Source organism: Bubalus bubalis, chromosome 8, assembly GCF_019923935.1.
Source record: "Bubalus bubalis isolate 160015118507 breed Murrah chromosome 8, NDDB_SH_1, whole genome shotgun sequence".
NCBI classification, from domain to species: Eukaryota; Metazoa; Chordata; class Mammalia; order Artiodactyla; family Bovidae; genus Bubalus; species Bubalus bubalis.
The window spans coordinates 16,151,263-16,174,679 of NC_059164.1; the positions used below are offsets into that span (position 1 = coordinate 16,151,263).

The window sequence follows — 23,417 nt, forward strand, 5'->3', positions numbered from 1 at the left end:
ATTGTATTTAATCATATTATTAGTAGAGAACTCCAGAATCTATCCCACAACTAACAGGATACTCATGTAACGTAGTGATATAATGCCTTCGGCTTAGGCATGTAATTCTAAGCATCTCTAGTACATCTAAATGGACATATGGACAATTGAATAGTTGGGTCAAGAAAAATATCAGAGCTGGATTTATGAACCTGTTGGTCATTGAGTGTCAAGTAATAAATGAAACTGTGGAAATAGGAAGAATTGTCTAATCAGAGTGAAAAGAGAAAAAGAGAGTTACAGATGGAGCCCTGAGATGAACTGCATGTAGATAATCTGAGAAGAAGCTTCCCTGATGGCTTAGTTGGTAAAGAGTCTGCCTGCAATGTGGGAGACCTAGGTTCAGTCCCTAGGTGGGGAAGATCCCCTGGAGAAGGAAATGGCCACCCACGCCAGAATTCTTGCCTGGAGAATTCTGTGGACAGAGGAGCCTGGAGGGCTGCAGTCCATGGGGTCACAAAGAGTCAGACACAACTGACTGACTAACACTTTCACTTTTAATCTGAGAAGGAATGGTTAGAGGATTAGTTGAAAAATTTGGAGAGAGAGCGGTGGTACTGAGGAGAGAAGAGACTTACAAGATGGAGGGAATGGGAATGAATGGTCCAAGGATGCTGAAATTCGTTTTAAATTGGCCTCCACAGAGAACTGGTGTGAAGACTGAGATCTTATCTAATCTGAGAGGTTTCCTTTTAAAACTAAATTGCAGATTGATGCTCACAGAATCACTAGGGAAGCAACAGATAATGTAAATAAAAGCCAGGGTATGGTCCCTAGCACTCAGTAAATGGTAGGCATTATAATCCTATTGAAACTATGGAGCTTTTTGCTGCCAGTTTCATACAGAATTTGATGTTAGACCATTTTGCTTTGCATTTTATCAAAAAGCATGTTATTATTAGACCCAGGAGAAGCAGAAAAATGTAACATGATGTGATTTTTATGGCATCACCTTGAAGTTAATTATGGTGAAATTCTGGTGTAGTTGTTTTCATTAATTTGATGTTAAAAAGGGAAATTGAGAGTTTTTGCATCCCTGAGATATCTCTTACTTAAAAGCTGTTTAATCCAAGGCATTCTTATCATTTTGATCTTAGGGCTGAAGGAACCATTTGTTCCCTGCCTGTATGAATCACCTTATTTTTAAGTTCTGTCTTTATATTGCCAAATCAGAAAGAAAGCTGAAAAAACATATGTTTCAAAATATACATGTACTTTAGATTATGGAGGTGAAATATGCACTTTTCAGAATTGCTTCTGATTTTCAGGTAACCACAGGGCTTGCAGTTTTTTTCCTCATAATTTCTTCCATCCCTACGTGGTTCAGAGTCCTGCTGTCCTTCCTGGCTGAAAGCATATGCTGTATTTTACTTTATTAACAGAACATTGGTTATCAAGTTCTTTATCTTTACTGATTCAGCTTTAGGGAACTGGCAATTAGTAATCTCTAGAGGGCCCACCATGAAGAGTTTCAGTAATTAGATTATAATGCAAAGGTTTGCTTAGTCACAGTATTTTTTAAAATTTTAATTATGATTTTTGGGCGATGACCCCAATCTTTCCATCTTTTACAACCAACTGCCTTTTCAATGCTGATTTTCTGCAGTTTCTCTTATTGTGTTTATTCTCTTTTTAAAGTCTGTGAGTATAATTAAAACTATCCTACCTTTGAGAACCTTGTGTCGTCACCTAGCAGAATAAATGAAATATGGATAGAAAGACTGAGCATATAAATTACCTCTAAAAAAAAAAATGCCTTCTACTTAAAGCTTTTTGATTCCCTTTATTTTTTTTTTTTTAAATTCTAGAGCTTGATGGCTATTTTCTCTTTAGCCCAGTGATCTTGTTATTAAAGCATCCTTGTAAAGGTAATATAGCACACATGCCTCATAGTTATTAGCCAAATTCTACTATATTCAAATATCAAATCACTTTGCAAATGATACCTCCTTCCTTTAGCAAAATAGCTTGGGGTGTGGAGGGGTCTGGGGGTGTTTAATTGTTCTGAGTGACATGCAGGAATTCTGCAAAAGTAGTGGAAATGACTTTGTGTCTTTTAAACAAATATTCATATGTATTATAAAGGTGCCACTCTCAGTATAGAGTCTCATAAATCAATGACATCAAAAACATGTGCAGAACAATTTATATGAAAAAATTGTGTAACTAATGCAATAGAGCTGACCTTTGACCTAGGAGAAAGGGTATGAGGATGAGGCAGAGAAGAAATGCCCCAAAAAGCCTTAAGCTCACAAACACACTAGACTTAAAATCTTTGAAATGCACTGAACAGAGTATATTCTTTTAAATTATTAATATCTTTGAAAACCCTAATACATTATAAAATTGTTATTTGTGAAGTAAATTTTGTAAACCTGCGATGGCTTCACATTTTATCATACAGAAACTGAATAAAGTTATTTTAGAACCGGAAGGCACTTCAGACATCATCTAACCCTACTTCCTCATTATATAGGGGAGGGTTTTGAGGCCAGGCTTCCCAGGTGGTGCAGGGGTAAAGAATCTGCCTACAATGCAGGAGACCCGGGTTCAATCGCTGGGTGGGAAAGATCCCCGAAGAAGGGAATGGCAACCTACTCGAGTATTCTTGCCTGTAGAATTACATGGATAGAGGAGCCTGGTGGGCTACAGCCTATGGGGTCGCAAAGAGTGGAGCATGACAAGCGACTAACACTTTCACTTTCACTACTTTGAGGCCAGGGGAATCTTCAAGTACTTCCCCCAGGTCATGCCACAGGTGAATACCAGGTCAAGGCAGATGGATAATGTATGCTTTTTAAGTTTTTTAGCACTATTAGGGGAAAAAATAGGTACACTGGACTTACTATGTACAAAGTGATACAATTTGGCCTGAAGCTTAAGCAGGACTATAGCTGGGTGATTCATGACAACATATTTACTTGGATTTGGGTAAAAGATGATGGTATTCATGCATTTTTAAGACAGGTTCATTTTAGAGCAGAGTTTTATTGAACTAAAAGTTAATCTCTCTCTCTCCTCTCCCCAGCCCCAAGATAATTCAAACTTTCAACTCCTGTCTTCCTTCTCTCCCTCAGAAAAAGAGAATCATACAAATGAACCAAAACAAATCAACCAAAACAGCTAATTACAGTTAACAGGATTATCAGTTTATTTCAGATGAATTCTAATTTTAATTTGTTCTGGTTTTAATTATCAGGAAAATTGTTTAATATCACTGTTTCCTTTTTGAGGTCAGCCATTTTTGGGCTTCTAAAAATTCTTCTAAAAATATATTTCTTGCACATAAATATATATTATTGCTTTATAATATTCATTTCAGATTGGATCAGATAGACTTGGGAAAAAGCCAAGGGCAGGGGACTGTGTTTTACTGTGGCTATAATTCAATCTGTTTATATGTATATTAGGTTGCATCACAGAAAATTTAGAGAATGATTTCTGAAAGGATTCTCAACATGACTAAAGTCTGAAAAAAAAAAGGGAATGAATACTATATTCCTTAAGGATAATCATACTTTTGTTCCATCTTTATAAGGCTGATTGTGGATGAATTCTAAGAGTGCATTTTAGATAGGATATGACTTTCAACAGAAGAATGTACGCGGATCATGTTTTTAGTTCTTTTTAAAGCAAGTGGTAGGAGAGAAGGGTGAACCAGCCATCCTTGTCTCCCCTACCCTCACCCCCACCAATGTTATCTTATTAAAACTGGAGAAGTTTAACAGAAACAATGATAAGTTTTTTTTTTTTTTTTTTTTTTTTTTAAATTTTATTTTATTTTTAAACTTTACATAACTGTATTAGATTTGCCAAATATCAAAATGAATCCGCCACAGGTTTACATGTGTTCCCCATCCTGAACCCTCCTCCCTCCTCCCTCCCCATTCCATCCCTCTGGGTCGTCCCAGTGCACCAGCCCCAAGCATCCAGTATCGTGCATCGAACCTGGACTGGCAACTCATTTCATACATGATATTTTACATGTTTCAATGCCATTCTCCCAAATCTTCCCACCCTCTCCCTCTCCCACAGAGTCCATAAGACTGTTCTATACATCAGTGTCTCTTTTGCTGTCTCGTACACAGGGTTATTGTTACCATCTTTCTAAATTCCATATATATGCGTTAGTATACTGTATTGGTGTTTTTCTTTCTGGCTTACTTCACTCTGTATAATAGGCTCCAGTTTCATCCACCTCATTAGAACTGATTCAAATGTATTCTTTTTAATGGCTGAATAATAATGATAAGTTTTTCAGTGTTCCTTAGCTTAGGGTCCTTTTCTGGTTGAGTCCTATAGGAAATGAAGACTCCTACAAAGAGACAAAAAATGACAAACCACTGTTGTTTCATATCCCAGGCCAGGAGTCTTATAGGATCCATGAGAGTTGAATGTCAGGGCGGAAGGTCTCAGATCATTACCATAAAAAGCTCTTTGGCACCCTGTGTCATAGAACAAAGTGTCAGGCCAGTCCCCATTACTAGTCGCCTGTGGTGCTTTTCTTAAATAATCAGTTCCATTCAGAAAGAGATTTTAAGGTCCTTGATCGTCAGTCTTTCTATTTCACAAGCAGTAATTTTTTAAGGCTAAATGGTCCTGGAGGCAGAATGTTTTTGAAGTAATGTTTAGAAAAAGAACTTATATCCCAAAGCTGACCTGATTCTTTCTCTCTTTTCCCAAAGGTCAGATGCAAGCTCAGTACTAAGGGCACTGAAGTTGAGCTGTGGACAGAGGCAGGCGGCATTCACTCCAGCTCCATGTTCCAGCAGGGGAGGGCCTAGGAGCTAATAAACAAGTGGGAGTCAATTTTAGGATGGTTGCCAAATCCCAAAGGGGAAATCAGACAAAGCCTCCTTTGCCCTACTCTGACCCTACAGCCTCAAATATGGGTGCTTATTTTTCTTCTTTAAACTTTTTAAGAGCATGAAAAACCTAGTAAGTGAAGATAGCCAAGATAACATTGCAACCATGCTATATATAAATGTGTATCTTTCTCAAAAGTGCATTTTCAGAGTCCCAATTAGAAAATGTGCTTCACCACTTTACTCTGCATATGCCCCAATGAATTCCAAGAGGTCACAGAGGCAGTGTGCAACTTCCCAGAGTAGAAGAGCTTGCTCTTTAAAGAGCTATTTTTAGCTTGGAAGGGGGAGTGTAGGCCAGGAAGTGCCTGGCAGGTATGTCCTACAGCAGGGATCTAAACTACAGGCCTGAGCTAAGCCTCCTGATTTGCTCTAGGAAAGGGTAGTTCTGCTGATTGTCACTGCTATTTTGGGGGGTGAGGGGTTGCCAGCTTTCCTCAGGGGAACTCAACCTGTAGTCCTGGGAGACCTCTTGTGTAGAGGGTACACTGTGTCTGGGCCCTGACTGACCTGAGCGGGAACACTAGAGCCCGAGGCATGCAATAGCCACGCTCCAGGAAATGACAATCCGAGACTCATTAAAAATCACGATTCCATTTTGATGTTCAATAACTAGGGTTCCTAAGGTAAATTTCAAACCAACACTTATATCGAGTTGTTATCCTTCAGAGTGCACCTTTCCAGGCCGGGCACTAGTGACGGGTAGGCTTGCCGAGGTAGCAGGCGAGGGAGGAGGAAGAAAAATGTCCCTGGCCGCACTTGGACTAGCGGACCGAGTTTGGACCCCTTGAGGAGGTGAGGTGCTGGCGGCCCCACTGGCAAGAGAGCGCCTGGTCCTAGGATGTCACCGGACATGGTCGAAGCTGGCCTGAAGGAGTGCGATGGACAGGGTGAAGGGGAGAAGATGAGGACAAGGTTTGAGAGGGAATGGCAAGGGTGAGGTAGAGACACATATACAGAAGAGGAGAGAGTCAAAAATCCTGAGAGAGACCCAGAAAGGGGTAGAAAGACACCGAGGGACAGGCATAGAGTACAAGAAAAACAGAGGAGACAGAAAAAATATTGAGGGTAGAGACAGCAAGGGAGATATGACGAAAAACAGTGACAGCGGGAGTCAGAGCAGAGTCGGAGTCCGGGAAATACTGGTTGAGGAAGAAGTATTAGCAGTGAGGGAAGTGGCAAACGCTCCAAGCTTCCTCCATCACCCACCTCCCCTCACAGACCACCCCCCACCCCTTCCTCTCCCTTGCCCAGCCCGCGACGAGGAGTGGAGCGCAAGGTCGCCCAGTCCTCTCGGCGGTGGCGCGCTGAATGGCTGGCGGTCCGCAGCGCCCGGGCCCCGGGGCTCCCAGCTACAGGTCCGCGGTGCCCCGCTTAGGCGCTCAGGGTGGGCCGGGCAGAGCTGCACCCTCCTGCGCCCATCCCCGCCCTCCGCACCGCCCCACGACGCTTCCCGCCACTCCTCCGGCAGTCTCAGTCCTCCTCAAGCCCCCCAGGGGGAAGGGGGCACTGCGGCCGCCAGAGACACCGTGAGAGCCACTTCTCCCAGCGGGCCCGGCCCGCCCAGAGCCTGGGAGCGGGATCTGTGTGCACGGGGTCCTAGTTGGTCTCCGAGGAGTCGTTCACCCACGTGCCGAGGTCATTGCCTGAGTCAGGAAGGTAGGCGAGCCGAGCGGCGAACCTGCGGAGAAAGCACCGGGGCACCGGCGCCAAGAAGCCCCGCGCGCTCCAGAGCGTCCCCCAGCGGTCAGGCAGGACCGCGGCCAGAACCCGCGACTCCGCTCCGGAGTGGCTTTCGGGCTTCTCTGTGTCGCGGGGAGAGGTGCAGCCGCGGATGACCCGGGATCCTACAGGCTCTGGCCGCCCCACCCCTTCCTCAGAAACTCCAAACTGCTTGCGCCTGCTGTGTGGCATTTTTTTTTTTTTCTTCCGAAAGGCCAGCGTCTTATCTCTCAAGTTCAAGTCCTGAGGACTTGCCCAGCCTCTTCCCCTGAAGTCACTTCTACCATCCTTCGGCATCCTTGGGAAGCAGGGTGCCTTGGACTGCTCGTCCCAGAGCCAGCGCGGGCAGTCCCGTCCTCCCTCCGGTGCCTGCCGGAGCCCGGCGCATTCGCTTCGCACCCTCCCTCTCTTTCTCCCTCCCTTTCTCCCTTCCTCTCTTTCCTCCTCTACTTCCCCCTCCCTCTCTCGCCTCTTAAGTTTCCTGCACCGTGAATCCAACTGTGCCAAGCCTAGGCTCCCGCGGAACCAATCCTGAGCGCGACCCGGGCACTGGGACGCCGACTCCGGCGAGGGGACGAGGCAGCGGGACCCGTCCGCGCCCGAGCATGGAGATGAAGCGCCAGGGAGGGCATGTCCGGGGCGCCGGAGACGCCAGGCCCGAGTAGCTAGCTCCTCCATGGAGCCTTCCCAGAGCGGTCCTTGCTCGCTGTATTCGCCCCCAGTCCTGTGCGGTACGTACCCTTCGCTTTCACAGTCCAGATACGGGGGATATCTTGGGGTGGGGTGGTGGGGCAGCACGAAGGGGCGGCGAGGAGAGCCACTGGTTGGGAGACGGAGTGCGCCTGGCGGTGACCCTTACAGACCCGGGCAGGCTTCCGCTCTAGAAGTTAGCAACTGGCTGTGCCCCTTGCCTCGAAAAAAGTAGTACGTGTGTATGCGCGTGTTATCTCTGTGTGTACCCGGCGCTCGAATGGGTAAACTGAGCCTGGCTTTCCTGTATGCAAAATTGCATTCCCTTTTCCCACCCCCACCGCACCAAACGCGCGGAGATACCCAGCACCTAATCCTGGTCAGCTCTACCTACCCCGTCTTCTCCCCACGCCCCACTCGCTCAGTCTTGCTCGCTCGCTCTCCCTCTCTCTTTCTCTCTCCTTCTCTCTCTGCTGGTGTGGATGTGTGTGAGCACTGCCAGGGCTGGCGAAGAACCAGCCGCCGCCTTTAGTCCGAGCCGCCCGGCCATCAAACGCGGGCAGGTCTCGCTGACAGAGAGGCTTGGGCTCTGAACCAGCCTGCACGCGGCTCTGTGTGCCCCGTCACCTCCCGGCTCCACCGCCCGGGAACTCGCACCCGAGGAGCGCAGGGCGCAAGGAACCTCTCCACCTCCAACCCTCCTGCCCGCCTGCCTGCGGACGACGGCGCGCTCTCGGGTTTCAGGCGCTGGATTTACTCGCTTTTGCATTTCTCCTGCCTCCCCCACCTCCGGGTTTTTTGGTCCACCCCTCGCGCCACGACCCCCTTTCCCTGCTTGGTCGCCAAGCCTAACCTTGCCCGCGTGGTCATGGGATGTCTAATTTCATTTGTATCTAGGCTGCTGAGAGCGCTCCTGGCTCTGTAAAGTGGATGTCAGGTGGATCTATGTTTGTGAAGGAACAAAGACTCAGCGAAGGCACCGCCGAGGAAGTTTGAGACGCGGGAGGATGCAGGCTGCGTGCTGGTACGTGCTTCTCCTCCTGCAGCCCACCGTCTACTTGGTAAGTCGCTGCCAATCCCGCGCCCCCTCGATCCCACCTTGGTCGCGAGGCCAGGCAACTGGGGGCGCGCGGGAGGAGGGTGAGACCGTCAGTTCAGCGGGAGCGGCGTTCCTAGCGACGGTGTTGGGACAACTTTGGCAAGCTGGTCTCTGGATCCCTGTGGGATTTTCTGGGGTTTCCAGCCCCGATACACCCTCTCCTGTGCCTGATTCTAAACCGCGTCCAGGGCGCCCTAGACACCCAGAAACCGAGGAGATAGCTGGACGGGATGCTTTATGGGGAGAGATGGCAAAGAGAAGGGGTGGAAGACAGGGAACTCTCAGTAGTTCATCCAGAGGCTTTGAAGGTGAATCCATCCGCCTAACCAGCAGATTGGAGATGTGGCACGTAAAGAAGTGCGGGCAACTTTGTTGGGCTTGCAGGGTTCAGACGGGGCAAGTATAGCTGTCAGATAGGAAGACCACAAGCCTTCGGATAGAGTTAGGTCCGAGATGCTCCAGCAAACATATAAAGGCTCCCCCTCCTTCTCTCCCAGTCTCTCCTTTCCACTAGTACCCCAGTTCCAGTGCTGAGCCCCTTACTAGGGACTGGCAGACCATGTCACCAGGGAGCAAATACTGCCTAGTCCTCCTGGAGCCGAGTTTTCTGGGCTCTGGACTTGGCACACTGTTGGAACTGGGATTGTCATGGGGTGGGGGCTGAAAGGGAAGCACTTTGCCGTGGTGGTTGTGGATGGGTAGTTTGGTAGCTGTGGGCACCGCCTGGAGCCAAGACCCAGAGCGCAGTTTTTTGGGTCTGGCTTCAGGGAGGGCCAGGGACAATCTTATCCTGCTGGTGAAGTTGTGTGCCCAGAGCACGGAAGTCCATAATCCACCTCCGGGCCGCAGGAGCACACGGAGGGCTCTGTGTGTTCTGTCTGGGGGCAAGAAGCACTGGGGAGGCCCGATGGGTTGCGTAGTGAATGGAGTGAATATTGCCATTCTTTAATCCCAAGGGCTTCAGAATCCACAATCCTGGGTGTAAAAGGGTTGCTATCCCTGCAATAGAGAGCGTTTCCCAGCCGTTGTCTTGGTGCCTGTGACTTCAGGGCTGCTAGTCGCGTGAACTCTCTGTATGCTAATGAGTGTGTAAGTATACGTGTGTGAATATGAATGTGAGGGTGTTTCAGCTTGAATCCAAGAACCTTCAGTGTATGTCTTTGCACCTTTATCGCCTGACCATGGCAGCTGCGGACGCCAGAGGGCGCTGCACGTCAGTGTCCTCGCCTACAGGACACCTTGGGGTAAACAGGTGAAAGCTGGGGCAGCCAATCCTAAAGAACGGCCTTTCTGACTCCGTCACCGAAGTCTGTGACTTCCCCGGCTGGAACGCAGACAGAATGCAAAAAGTGTCCTTCCCATTTCTCATCTTCAATCCACCTTGCCCCCACCTGTGTCCAGTAAACCCTATGACATTGAGAGCTTAGAGATGCAGGGCAGAAAGTTTGGCCTAAGGAAACCCAGGAATTGCTTATTGAAAGAAAGGGGAGGGACCGCAAAGTGAAAGCGACCGAGGGGGAATATGAAGGATTCCCTCGACCACGGAAACCCTCCTGCCCCTCTCTCTGCATACCTTTACGCAAGACCTGAACCTCCGGACTGTTCCTCCGTCCTTGAAATGTGCTCACGAACGCACGGCAAAAGCTCGCGGCTGTGGTGCAGTTTATTGCTTGGAGCAAGTATTTCGATAGTCTGGAAAATAATCTATCAAAAGCAGAAGTGAAATCAATACGTTGTGTTAAATTTTAAATGTGTTTGTTGGCAGTTAAACCGTTTTCCACTCATTACAACAACAGTGCTGGATTTATTCTAATGCTCTGCGTTCTCAACAACAAGCGCATTAATTCTCCTTTAATTGTAAACTGGGAGCATTTGAAAACCATTCAGTGTGCAAATTATGCTGATTCAATTACCGTTTAGTTACAGACTTCATTACCTGAATGCCTTTTGGCAACACAGAGAAAGGAGACAATTTTTCCAGTTTCACTCAAAACCATACAAAATGTGAACAATAAAATAGAGAAGGCGATTTAGAAGTCCATTCTTTTTCTCTTGGATCTAAAGTTGTTTTGTGTTTCGGGGATTAGAAATCAGACACACCACGAAAAACAAAAGGCTGGTGGCTGTGACCCAAGGCAGTGTTTCCAGGGATTGTAGTCCCATGGTTATTTGTCGGCAAAATCCGGAGCTGTTTTCCTAGAGGAGCAAGAAGCTGATTTTCCCCATGAAAATGAATTTAGAAGGGTGAATTGGGCAGTTAGAACAGGATGGCTTTAGGCAAGTAAATAAGTGGAAACCCTTGATTAAACCTCTAGGGCAATGAGGTGGACCAAGAAGTGGTCAAAGCTTCTCTCTCCATCTGTTTTATTGAATAGCAGGTACAGTAATTGAATTTATCATTTGTTGGTAGTCACACCCCACAACAGCCCAGACCTCTGTAAGAAACTGCAATAGATGCCTTCAGGTTGTCGGGAAATGCTTCAAGTTGCTCTCCAAAAAGTCAGGGGTGGCATAAACCTGATTTTATTTTTCCCCTTGAATTGACACAATCCAGGGAGGAGTTTAATGAATAATTTTTTGTGTGTCTTTATGGACTCACACAAGTTCAGTGACAGGGGCACTGTTTGTACCTTGTCTCATAGCTGATATTACAGTGCACCTTTCTCTTTAAGACCCTCGAAACCCAGTTATATTTCCCAAGAACTAATCACACATTATGTTTGAGTAGTAGGATTTGTTTAGGTATCTCCTGTACAACAATATTTAGGCATCTGCTTATATAGAGAGATATGCCTAAATACTCCCAAATTTGGGGAGGTTTATTGAAAATGAAAAACAGTTCTCTAACCAGCAGCTCAGTGTTCTGTATTTAAGCCATGGTTCCCTGCTTATATTTAGGTGAATGTTCTCAGAGTATGTTTCTTGGCCCAGGGTTCTTTGAATACCTGTTCTAGGTTGTATATTTTGAGTCTTTTTGTGTTTTGAGAGATCAGTCTGTTCTGTTTCAAACGAGAAGCTTATTTTAGTACTACTGCAATGGCAAGTTAATTAGAAATGTATCTGTAAAGTTACCTTCTGAAGCATACTAGCTAAGATACTCAAAAGTCACCACAGGATTAACTCCAGCCATAAATGCAGGGAAGTGGGAAATCTTTTTTTTTTTTTTATTTTAATAGAGGCAAGGAAGTCTTCTGTTTACTGAATGTTATTGAATTGCAGATTTAAAAATCTGAAGTCAGCAGGAGAGGAACCTATAGTGTAACAATACTTGTTAAAAATAAAAAAGTCCTGTAATCTTTATTCTCCTGTCAGTTCTGGACTGATTCCAGAATATTTTCAGTATGATATAATGGGGTAACAGACAATAGCATTTTAACAGAGTTGAAGCACATACTGAATAATCTAGGGAATTGTGGTTTCTGACTGTGAAGAATGGGGGTGGGTCCTACACTGAGTTGTGAGCTGAAGGACAGGTATGGGCACACAGAGAGGGACCTCCCAGCAAAAGTCAGAGGGGTCCTGCTTGGGGGTCACCTGTGACAATTTTCAGAGTCAAGAAGTAAGTCTAATGAGCAGTCCCAGGGCATGTTAACAAAAAATTTACTCAGAAACTGAATCCCTAGATTCTGACCAGAGGTTGAATGATGTTACTGTGATCAAGTCAAATATTCAGTCTATTCTAAGAAGAGTTCCCTTGTCCTCCCAATGTACTCTCCACCATTTCTTCTAGGATATAAATTTGCTAATGATCTAGTTGTTTTTTTTTTAATCAAGAAGGGCAAAAAATGGAAAGTTCTTTCTAAAACTTGTGCTTAAAAAACCATTCTGATTCGTCTATTCCCTCGAATTTAGGGTATCTTTAAAATATGAATTCCATGCCAGTTGTTTAACAGAGGTTAAAGTGTGGTTAATATGTTTATGGAATGCTACCTCTACACTGTTAGAAGCCAGACTGTTTGGGTGAATTCCACTCTTTATGAAGATGGCTGTTAAGAAATGTGGAAACTAAGGGAAAATTAGCAGGAAAGGGACCACCAATGCTTATCCTTTGGACTAGATATATATATCTCCCATCCTTTGAAAATTAAGCCAGCTACCCACTGAACATTTTAATTAATTTCAGCTTATTCCTGAAAAGAGAAGCCCATTAACCACTAACAGCGGCTGTTCAGCGTTCTCTGTTAAGGCCAGTTCTTGGAGGCAGTACTGTAAGTTACCCAGTTCCATTGAATTTCCTCACTCTTCTGCCCTAGCTGAACCTTCCCTATATAGGATTAAACCTAACTTTGTGAAGGAGCCTATACCCCAGCAGCACAAAATGAGAATTCATGTCTCAAGACCTGTTCCAGGGCTCTGTAAGAGGAGAAGGTGTTACTATTCCAGGTATTTCCCTGAAATATTCAACCCTCCACTGATCAGCAAAACAGCTCCCTGGGTGTGTGGAAAGCGCTTGGCTGGTTGCACTTCTGCTCACTTCCAGGAGGATGAGAGTGGTCTGGGGCCTTCCAGTGACAGCTTTGGGAAAACCGCTTTCAGTATTAGAAGGAGAGAACTAGAATTGCTCCAACTTCCTCAGCAATATTTTCCCAGAAAGCCATTAAGTTCGTGGCTCCTCTTTGTGTGAAGTTGATTTCCATTTGGCTTCAAATTGTTGACGGCTATTTCCTCCTTAATGAAAGTGTTGTCTGGGTGAAAAATATATCAGGTGGCAGGGAAATTGGTTGATTTTTTTTTTTTTTTTTTGAGATTGGTGCCCACTGGCTTACTTTTCTATCTGAGGGAAGATTTCCTGTAGACTACAGAAATTGACAGTATTGTTCCGGTAATAACCACCAGCGACAATATTTTCAAGAGGGCATTTGAGTGATGAAAGCATTTGGATATTGCCTTTTCAAATAAGCAATTTTCTGGGCTTCTTTGGTTTTTATAAGGGGTGGGGGAAAAGGGGCCAGGCATTGGCAGAGGGATGCCTTCTTGGTTTCACTTAGTTCTGAAATACCCAGGTACTTGTCAGCCTTGTTTGGGATTCCAGGGTCTGAACAGCTCTCAGTGAGTTTGACTGTCCTGGTGGTGATATTAAGGGAATCCTCAACATCAAAAGGGAATCCTCTTCCTTGCACTCTTCTGGCTATAAAGAAAGCTGATGGAAGCTGTGAAAGTTTGTCTGCTCTCAAGTGACTAGTTAGGAAGTGTACCTTCTTTCAGATTTTTTTTTTTAAAGACAGTGTCTAGGTCTGATTCGATTCAGGAAAGTTCCCTTAAAGCAACTCTGTGCTTTAAGAGCTTCAGATCTCATTTCAAGACCTTATCGAGTCCTCTCCATTTAAATTAATAGGGAGAGGTAGGCGAGTCAGGCCGTCAGGTCAGAGACTTCCAGGAGCCGCTGGATGGCCAGTCGGGTCTGCTCCCTCGCCTCCCACTACATTCTTCTAGCCAGTCCTGCCGACTGTTTGCAGGAAGTTGCGATCTTGATTTATCCGCTGCTTAAGCTTGCGACCAGCTTTTGCTCTAAGTCAGCACTAACCCCTTCCGGAGCTTGGTAAACACAGCGCGCGCGCATTTTTCTGCTGCCGATTGGCATGTTGACGACTCCGCTTGAAGGAATGTGACAATAAAGTGGGAACCAAAGCTTGGCAAGCACTTAATCAAGGATAAAAAGGTTCCGCTGTAAGGATGTCACTCAATTTATTGTGAAAGTCGAATGAATTACGTTTAATGAAAGTGCTCCCCAGATGAATATTACTGGCAATTTCCTGAGTTGGCTCTGTCAGCTCAAGATGAGAAAATGCCAACCCAGATCAGGAAAGAGCGCCCGTCTCAATTACTATGCAAGCTTTCCAAGAGTGGCTTTTTATTGAGATGATATATACCGGCGGCTTCTTCACGCTCCTCGGCGCGCCCAGGAGCGCGTGTGCGCATTTTCCAAGTTTGCTGTCTTACCCTCCCGGGTTGCTGGCTGTTGTTTAAACTTCTAATGAGCTCGCCGCGATTCAGCTGCGGGCTGAAAACCTAATTACTTCCTCTGTAAACAGTTTTCCCTAGTATATTTTGTTTACTACCGAGGTGGGGGCTGGCAGGGGGTAGGTGGGGGTGGAGTGGAGAGACTTCCCTTTCTCGGGATCCCTTTGTCATAGAAAGATCCTTGGCGTCTGGTCGGGGGCTTGGGGTATTGGAAGGCAAGGCGGCACCCGGAGTGGGGGCGTTGGTGTGTGCCAGCTGTAGGGTCTCGGGAACAGCCAGAGTACAGCAAGTACCTCTCCCGCCGCGGCTAGCGAAACGCCTTCTCTGGTTCCTACTTCCTTTAAATTAATGAGGGCTTTTTACTTGAGCAAGCCGGAAATACGATGGGGAGAGGGATAGGCAGGCCGCAGCCTCAGCTCACCGCTTCATCTGCATGAAAATGGGAAACAGTGAGGCTTTTCTTGTACCATTTCTATCTCCTACAATAAGACAAATCGCTGCTTATAAAAACCTAGTGTTTCCTTAGAAACTGGCTCCTGGGGGCTCGGCTTGTCCCTGCGGAACCTGACTCTGGCCAGGTCGCCCCCATCATCCCCGCCACCGTAATGGATTCTGACAGGAAGGATCCGAATCAGCGGCTCGAGGCGCGCAAAGAGAGGCTGGGCGCCTTCGCCCCACCGGAGGGAGCAGGCGTCCTCCTGACAAATTCCGCCCTACGTCTCAGACCCCCTTCCCACCCATTGATTTTCAAGGCCATTTCAAGTAGTCTTCTACAGTTAGAAGCGAGAAACTTTCTTCGACGTAGGCTTCGTACCCTTGTCTCGGAAACTCAGTCTTCCGACCGAAGCCTCGGAGTGTTCACGCCGGGAAAGTTGCCCAGTTGGAATCCCCGCCTTCACAGCTGCGAGCTCTGTTGTTTGCTTTTAGCTTCAGGTGACCTCCAGCAGTCCCAAAGGGTTTATGAAAACGCAGGTGCAGCCCTCTCGTATCTGGACCCCAAGCCCTCACACCAAAGCGTGGCATCTGGGGGAGCTCTTCGTCGACGCTATTGAGCTTTGGTACTCCTGGGGTAGCAGGCAGAACTGCAGCGATTCTCCGAAGGGAGGCCGCAGAGCGGAGAGCGAATGGGGCGGTAGCTGGCGGCCTGCGGCTGGGCAAGCGCGGCCCGCAGAGCGATTCTTCAGGACCGCGGACAGCGCCACAGGCTCCGCCCCGCCGGGGGCCAGCAGCCTGGCCTGGCTTGCAGCCGCCTCCCAGGCTCGGCCCCTGCAAGCGGAGTGGCGCTTCCTGCGGACTCCTTGCTACCGCCCAGTCGCGACCTTAACGACCCGCCTCCCCCTCCCAGTCTTTGGGGAGCACTAAGCTGAACTGAACTGAAGTGAACTGAAGCTCCGATCGCTAGGTCCCCGAGGTTTCTTGCGGTCTTCTCATTAGCACCCCTTCTCCCGCCCCCTCCCTGGTTGCGGCGTCACGTGTTTGCCACAGAATTTGTCCCCAAGGAGATGAATCCTTCTTTTCCTCCACTTTCTCCTCTCCTGCCCCTCTTCCCTCACACAGTTTGTTACATCTACCCCTCCTCCCAAACAGAAACGCGAATCCAGTGAGGTAGAGCTGTGTCTTTAACAATGTAAAAGCCTCTTTTGACAGACAAGGAAACTGAGGTAGGAGGAGGGGAATCAACTGTCTCGAAAGAGTAAAACCAAGAGGGGAAAAGTGATTCCCGCCCTATCTCCCACCTGCGGGGAGCACGGCTGAGGCCCCCAAGTTCCCCTCCAGGATGTGCGCCTTTAAAAAGCAGCGCGGATTGGGGTGGGGCGAGGGGTCCTAATTATTATGAATTTCCAAAGGAGCAGTAATTATTCACGGAGAGCAGGAGAAACCACGGCCCGAGCAAGGGAATCGATATATTTGCTATCGAAAGTGCCTGGCTCGCCTTTAATGCAGACGAATGGGGATGTAGCCTCATTATTTTCCGTGGTTAGGCTCCCCGGCGTGGGGCCTGAAGCCGCGTGAAATCTATCATCATTAGATCCAGGATGGGGAGAGGGGTAATTTCTCCTTATTTATTTAGCAAAACAAACAAACATCCCACCAACCCTAGCTCCTCAAACACGGATACACAGCCGTCGTCCCTCTTCTTCTTCCCCTCCTCTCGCCCCCTTGCTGTTGCACACTCCCCCGGGGCCTTCCACAGCGCTCCAAAGCCAGACACCGCGGTCACTTAAAGTGCGCGCACTTCCTCCTCGGCGGCGGTCACACGTTGATTTGGTCCAGAAATAAGACGGAGAGTACCGAGCGTTGGCGCTAGGGGTTCTCTGTGTCAAAGGCGAAGGTTGGCGGGGAAGTTCCGTCCTGTGCTCTCGCCCCTTGCGTCAGAGTCAATCCTTTCTGGACGCCCGATTCTGCAAATACCCGCAGTATTAAAGGAGCAGCGGTCTGGCAGGTAGTGTTCCATCAACCCGTGTGAGAAGCCAGCTTGGAAAAAAATGGAAGCCTGTGAGAGCAGAACGAATCTGGAGGCGAAGAGAGGTCGGAAATTGAATAGAAAGGGAAGAGAAGGTTTAAGCATAACGCCTCCAGGGTATTCTCGAGGGCCCAGTGAGAACGGCCTCTTCTTGCTCCAGGTGAGATGCTGGCCTTTTGCCTGCAGGCCAGCGAGGTGCAGTTTTCCAGGAGTGGGAGTGGGCCCCACATGCTCACACTGAAGTCGCTGAACTGTTGAGGGTCCTGCCTAGTAGATTGCGTAGCGTTTCCCCATTGCTCTTCCTTTGTGGAGCCCTCACTCCATGGCACAACCTTTCTCACTCTCAGGAGTTGTCTGACATTTCTGGTAGGCCCTTGCTGGGATAAAACTTGTATTTCTGTACAAGTGTCTTCACTGTTCTTTAAAGTGAGGGGTGTGTGTGTGTGTGTGTGTGTGTGTGTGTGTGTATGTGTCTGTCTGTCTGTCTGTCTGTGTTTGAGTGCTTGGTCTTCATCTGACCGCCCTTCCCTTATTTTAGCACATCAGTGCTGCAGAGAAGATAGGGAGTGGCCCTAAAAAGAAACCTCTAACTCCACCTCCTTAATTGCAGTAAAACTATGATAATTATAATGACATTTATAAGAACATTGATAAGAACAAAATTTAAAATTGTAGACTTCCTTACAGTCACTGAATAATAATAATATCCTTCTCCTCTGGGATTTTCTTTTTTTCAGAGCCCAGCTTCTCATGGTATATTATGACTACTCAGTGTCTTTGTTTCCTTTCGGGCAGAGACAGCCAGCCAACACAATACCAGGACTATATGATTTATTGGCATCTTTTCCCCCACCATCTTCATTTTCAGAGGCTTTATAATTAAACTCTGTGAGATGTATGTAACATAAATCCAGTGGAGGACCTTTTTATTTATATTTATATAGCCTGCTGAGAAAGGAAAATTAAGGAAGTGCTTATATTGAGGTAATAAGCCTGCTTTGATATTAACAGAAATATCCCTTTAATTTACTTTTCTCAAGTCTGGTAAAACACTGTCTTTATGAAACCAGACCCTATCCCATAGTCATGCCTATTTAAGGAGAGATCCCAATCAAGTGAAAAACACCTTTATTAGCTTGTACTAACTTAGTGGAAAAAGCCCACCAGGCTAACCACTCGCTGGAAATACATACTAGGCTAAACATGGCAAAGTTGTAGTATGATGTGGGGAGCTGAGCAGCTAGCTGCGCACAGCTACAAGGCCCTGCATTTTTTGGCTTATTGCTGCCTCTGACCCATAACACTGCACATTTACAAACAGAGTAATAGGGCTTCCAGAGCCAGCATAGAGACATCATGCTGTACATCAACAGAAATATTAATAAAACCGTCAGTCTTAGGCTAAAAGGAAGGAGGCACAGATTTCTTTCTCTAAGATAAGTTATTTCCAGAAAGATTATGATAGAAAGTCTTGTGAAAAGGTCCTGGCTTGGAAGAGCCTTTTCTATGTACAGGTTAAATACACTTACACATGTAAGAACAAGACTGGGTATACATCTGTACATCTACTCTTTGAAGGAGTCCATGGAAAATTATAATGGGGCAATTCTTTTCTTTTTGTAAGTCGTTGGACTTGAAATTCCAACTTGAGTCTGACAGTACCATTTCCTTGATAGGGATCTAGTACCTGATACTACACTGTTGTTCTGTTTATGTCAGTATTTTCAGCTGTAGAATGAACACAGCTTGGGTGAGGAAGAGCTATTGGCACGATAGCTGGAATTTTAGTGAAGTATATATATGCCAACCTCTCCAACAGAACTTTGGAAAATGATACTTCTTGTAACCTTGTAGCTGAATGCTATTAGAGGCCCACAGGTATATAAAACAGCTTATATAAAATTAATGGACTGCTTTACATTCACAAGCTCTTACTTGTGAAGCCCTTGTAAAAAATCACATCTATTTAAAATAGGAAGAATATAAAGTCAGGTTTGGTGTGTAATCAGTAGGTGTAAATGGTTCGGTGAAATATTTGTTTTGAGTGAGTTTGACAATGTGATGGAAATTTATTGTTCACCTTTGTTCACTGATGTGCTAGTCCTAAGGCTGCTTCTTCTTTTATGTACTTGGACAGTTTTGAAACTGATTATAAGCTTCAAAGGCAACATCAAAGTACATAATCAAAATTTTAGGAAAGATGCATTTATTGACTTAGTAGATTGCAAAGAGATCCATGAGTTACCATGAAGTTACACACACACACACACACAATACCCTCCAACATTGCCTTTTTGTTTTGTTTAAAATGATCAACAATATACTTATTGGCATTGCATAACTAGATATTCTATATGCATTTTTTAATAAGAAAATGGAATCGAGTGCCTGATACTGCACTGCTCTATGCAGTATGTTTTAAGTTAGCATCAAACTTCATAAAAATAGACTTTCTGAATATAATGAAATTATTAAAGTAAATCTCTTCTTGTTTTTCATTCATGTGGGCAAAATTTAGAAAAATGAGAGAGCCTCATTCTTTTTTCCCTCCAAACATATATTAAAGATGACATTTTTCTTTAATCTGTTACTTGGTTTATGATCTCAAAGACAAGCCATAAGCCCCGCTATGGATATTTTTTTCCTTATTGTGCATTTCATTTGGGGAATGAAACATTTTTTCCCCTCCTACTTTATTGAACTGAGAATTTAATTATACACAGCATGAAAGCATAGCGACATCTTCAAAATCTTCCTCCTTCTGCCCGCTTCACTCAGAGTTTACTGGGTAAACTTCTAGAATAGTCATACTTTGTTTTTTCTCCTTGTAAAAATGGCCACTAGACTACTGTGTTAACATCTCCTCTAAATGAGAAACAATTCTCTAGTTTACCAGTCATCTACATGCATTGCTAATGCTGCTCAATATTTGATGGAATACTCTTTAAAGCATGTGTTGGATTACCTGAGATTCATTATACTTTTTGTTTGAGAAGTTTTCAATGAAAATGCCACAATTAAGTCCAGGTTTGATTCTAAAACTGAATTGTAGAATGATTAGTTGTGATTTGTTGTTGGAGCAGCTATGGTGTTGGTAATAGGGCTGACTACATGGTCTCTGAAATTGGAAATATAAAATATCTTTACTCACATATTTTTTCCAATTAATTTGTGAATAGTTTTTTGTACCAGGGCACCATCATTTATTGTCTTACAGAATTAAATGCAGAGAAAGATGCAAACCACTGCATATGAAAAGACATTATGCAAGTGTAGTTACTGTAGTATTTCTCTGGTCTTGATGTGAAACTTAATTGCTATTGATGTCGAGATTTTGCAGGACATGGCAGAGTTTTTGCCTCTTTCACAAGAAATATGTAATTGAATGATGAGTGCCTTGTGTTATATTTTCAACCTTAACTTCTTTGCGTTTAATAAGGCAGAGTTATGAATAGCTGTACCAAAGGCAGCCACCATCTCTAGCCATTATCAAACTAAAGCAGATCTGGCAGCAGCACATGGGAGCTGAGCACCGTTTCCAGATCTGCAGCTCTGCTGTCAGGCTGAAAGGCTCTGGAGTGTGGAAGCATGAAAAGTGAATGATTTGGCCTGAGATGTTTAATCCTACCTTGCATTCTTGACTGAAATCCTTCACAATTAGAACAGCTCTAATTAATGTGTGGCCAGATGGATTTGCATATTTCTCAGATTGATGGTTTCCCCCCTTGGCCCCCCAGACAAATGCTGAAAAAAAATGAGAAGTTTTAACAGAAAATTGACGTACCCAAAGATGGTTGATATGCTCCCAGAGACCACTACTGCAAGCTAGGTGGATGATATCCTGGCACCTATGCAGTGTCAACACTGAATTCATGGTAGGAACGGAAGAGTTATGATGAGAAAGTAGGGGACTTCCTGGTCCAGTGAAGACTTGGCCACAGGAGAGAGAAAATAGGCCCTGTTCAGTCAATTAAAATCTCTCTTCTTCCTTTCTTTCTCCTCTCTTATCTCTCACTTCAATTCTTAAGGGAAAAGGTATTGATAAAACACTTATTAGGAGAAAGTGAAAAAGTGAGAGTGCTAGTCACTCTGTGGTGTCCGACTCTGTAGCCCACCAGGTTCCTCTGTCCATGGAGTTTTCTAGGCAAGAATACTGGAGTGGGCTGCCATTCTCTTCTCTAGGGAATCTTCCCGACCCAGGGAGTGAACCTGGGTCTCTTGCATTGCAGGCAGATTCTTTATCATCTGAGCCATCAGGAAAGCCCCATTAGAAGAAAAGAGAATGACAAGGTATTTTCTTAATTCTAAGACCTTGGGCAAACTTTTTAACCTCTCAAATCTTAATTACCTAATCTGTAAAATGAGGCTAACAATACCTCCTACTCCACAGAGTTGTTATTGAGTATTAACCTCAATAATGTGCTACAGAGAGCTTCGAAAGGTGGCTAGCACATAGTGGCAAATCAATAGTAAAGGAAGAAGGAGGAGGGAAAGGTTTATGAACCAGGTTCCCATGCTCCCAGCATAGCTGTTCCAGGGATGACACACATCTTGACCCTAAGACCAAGCCCACATTTTGTTGCCCTCTTGTAGCTGGTTGACTGCTGTATAGTTTGCCCAGGGCTGCCCAGTAAGCCTTATGAATTTAATGGGAATAGTAACCACTGTGATTAAAACAAAAGAAAATGGCCTACATTTCTATAACAACTATCCAAGTGTTTACAGAAATGAAGAGATGATTCAGTGGCAGGCCCAATGAACAGACTGCCCAATTGAAATGAGAATTCTTGTGATGTTTTAATTTTAGGTGGCAAGCACTGTGGACAGTTATTAAGATCTAATTTTAAGTATTGATTAATTTGTGGACACTATTTGCTTTTATTTACTTTTAACACTTGACATTCTTTTAAAATTTGCATACAAGGTAATGCAAATGTACAGCCCACTGGGTTTTAAAGTCCAAGGACGTCTGGACAGGGGATACAAGCTGCCTTTCTGCTTTGAAGTTCATTCTAGCTGCACACTTGGATGTGGTAGCACATTAACCACCCCCCCCCCCCCCCACACACAGAAGTACTAGATGAAATAGTTTAGTGGGATGAGAGACAGCACCCATCCCATCTGCTGCTCAAAATATCTCCTGTAGGCTGCCATATGCCTTCTTCCAAGGCATTGTTCTGGGTACCCAGGAAGGGTTCCTACAAAGAGACAGTATTTTGTGTCTTGGATTTGACTTGAGAGTGGGGAAGGTGTGGAGATGACTGCAAAAGATAAAATCTCCTTTCTTGTTTACACCCTGAGCCAAACACTGTGCCCAGTTTTTGCATTGCTTTTTAAAAAAATTTAGTTCTCTGGCTACCATTAATATCAATGAGTTACCTTTAATATCATTGGGCTTCCTCAGTGACTCAGTGGTAAAGAATCCACCTGCAGTGTAGGGGACAATGCAAGAGATGTGGGTTTGATCCCTGGCTTGGGAAGATCCACTGGAGGAGGACATGGCAACCCACTCTAGTACTCTTGCCTGGAGAATCCCATGGATAGGGCAGCTTGGAGGATTACAGTCCATGGAGTCCCAAAGAGTCAGACAAGACTGAGGCAACTTAGCACACACATGCATGCAACCACATGTATTAATGAGGCATATACTCTAGTTTCGGAGAAGGCAATGGCACCCCACTCCAGTACTCTTGCCTGGAAAATCCTATGGATGGAGGAGTCTGGTAGGCTGCAGTCCATGGGGTCGCTAAGAGTCGGATACGACTGAGCGACTTCACTTTCACTTTTCACTTTCCTGCATTGGAGAAGGAAATGGCAACCCACTCCAGTGTTCTTGCCTGGAGAATCCCAGGGATGGCGGAGCCTGGTGGGCTGCCGTCTATGGGGTCAGACAGAGTCGGACACGACTGAAGCGACTTAGCAGCAGCAGTAGCATACTCTAGTTTTTCTTATGGCATTTGAGAGCCCTATTTTTCTGACAGCTGGTCAGGTACAACAGAAGAGGCAAACCTATATACTTTCTCATATTATTTTATAAGCAATATCTTTGCACGTTGATGCAAACTAAGAAAGTTTTAAAAATCGGTCTAGCTTAATACCTTATAGTCAAGATAGCCCCAAACCTTTAACTAGCTTAGCATAGGCATTTTTACTGTGGGTTGGATATGTGATTTAAAAGTAAAATAGAAAAATGCTCACAAAATATTTTATAGAATTGCTCAGCCTATGCTGAATTTAGGAATTTTTCTATTTCTGAAGAATAAAAGTAGATCCAAAATATTCCTGCCCAAAGCGGAAGCCCTTTGGCATGAGATGAGGGTAGAGAGTGTGGCTTCATTTCAGTCTTGTACTACATTTGACCTTGGGAGAGCTCAGTTATGCCTTGGGGCAAAAAATTAAATGTTCCATTTTGCAGCAGTATCATCCTTCACCTTTATGTGGATTTAAAAATGTAAATAAAATTGCTTTCTGTAAATGGTATACATGAAGGTCATATTCATATTCTCTGCAAGGATTTCAAAATGCCATTTGACCCATCATTGGCTCAATGGATAATAATGTATTCTATTAGTTTCTA

General features: G+C 45.3%; 1 protein-coding gene across 1 annotated transcript in view; it reads left to right on the forward strand.

Moving 5' to 3' along the window:
* Positions 1–6,604: 6,604 nt before the first annotated feature.
* The window catches only part of NXPH1 (neurexophilin 1), a 360,550-nt gene continuing 343,737 nt past the window's right edge, over positions 6,605–23,417 (forward strand). The window contains exons 1-2 of the mRNA XM_006058669.4: positions 6,605–7,357; positions 8,214–8,377. Coding sequence (XP_006058731.1) covers positions 8,324–8,377 — 54 coding nt within the window. The 5' untranslated portion in view covers positions 6,605–7,357; positions 8,214–8,323. The remainder of the gene's footprint in view (positions 7,358–8,213; positions 8,378–23,417) is intronic.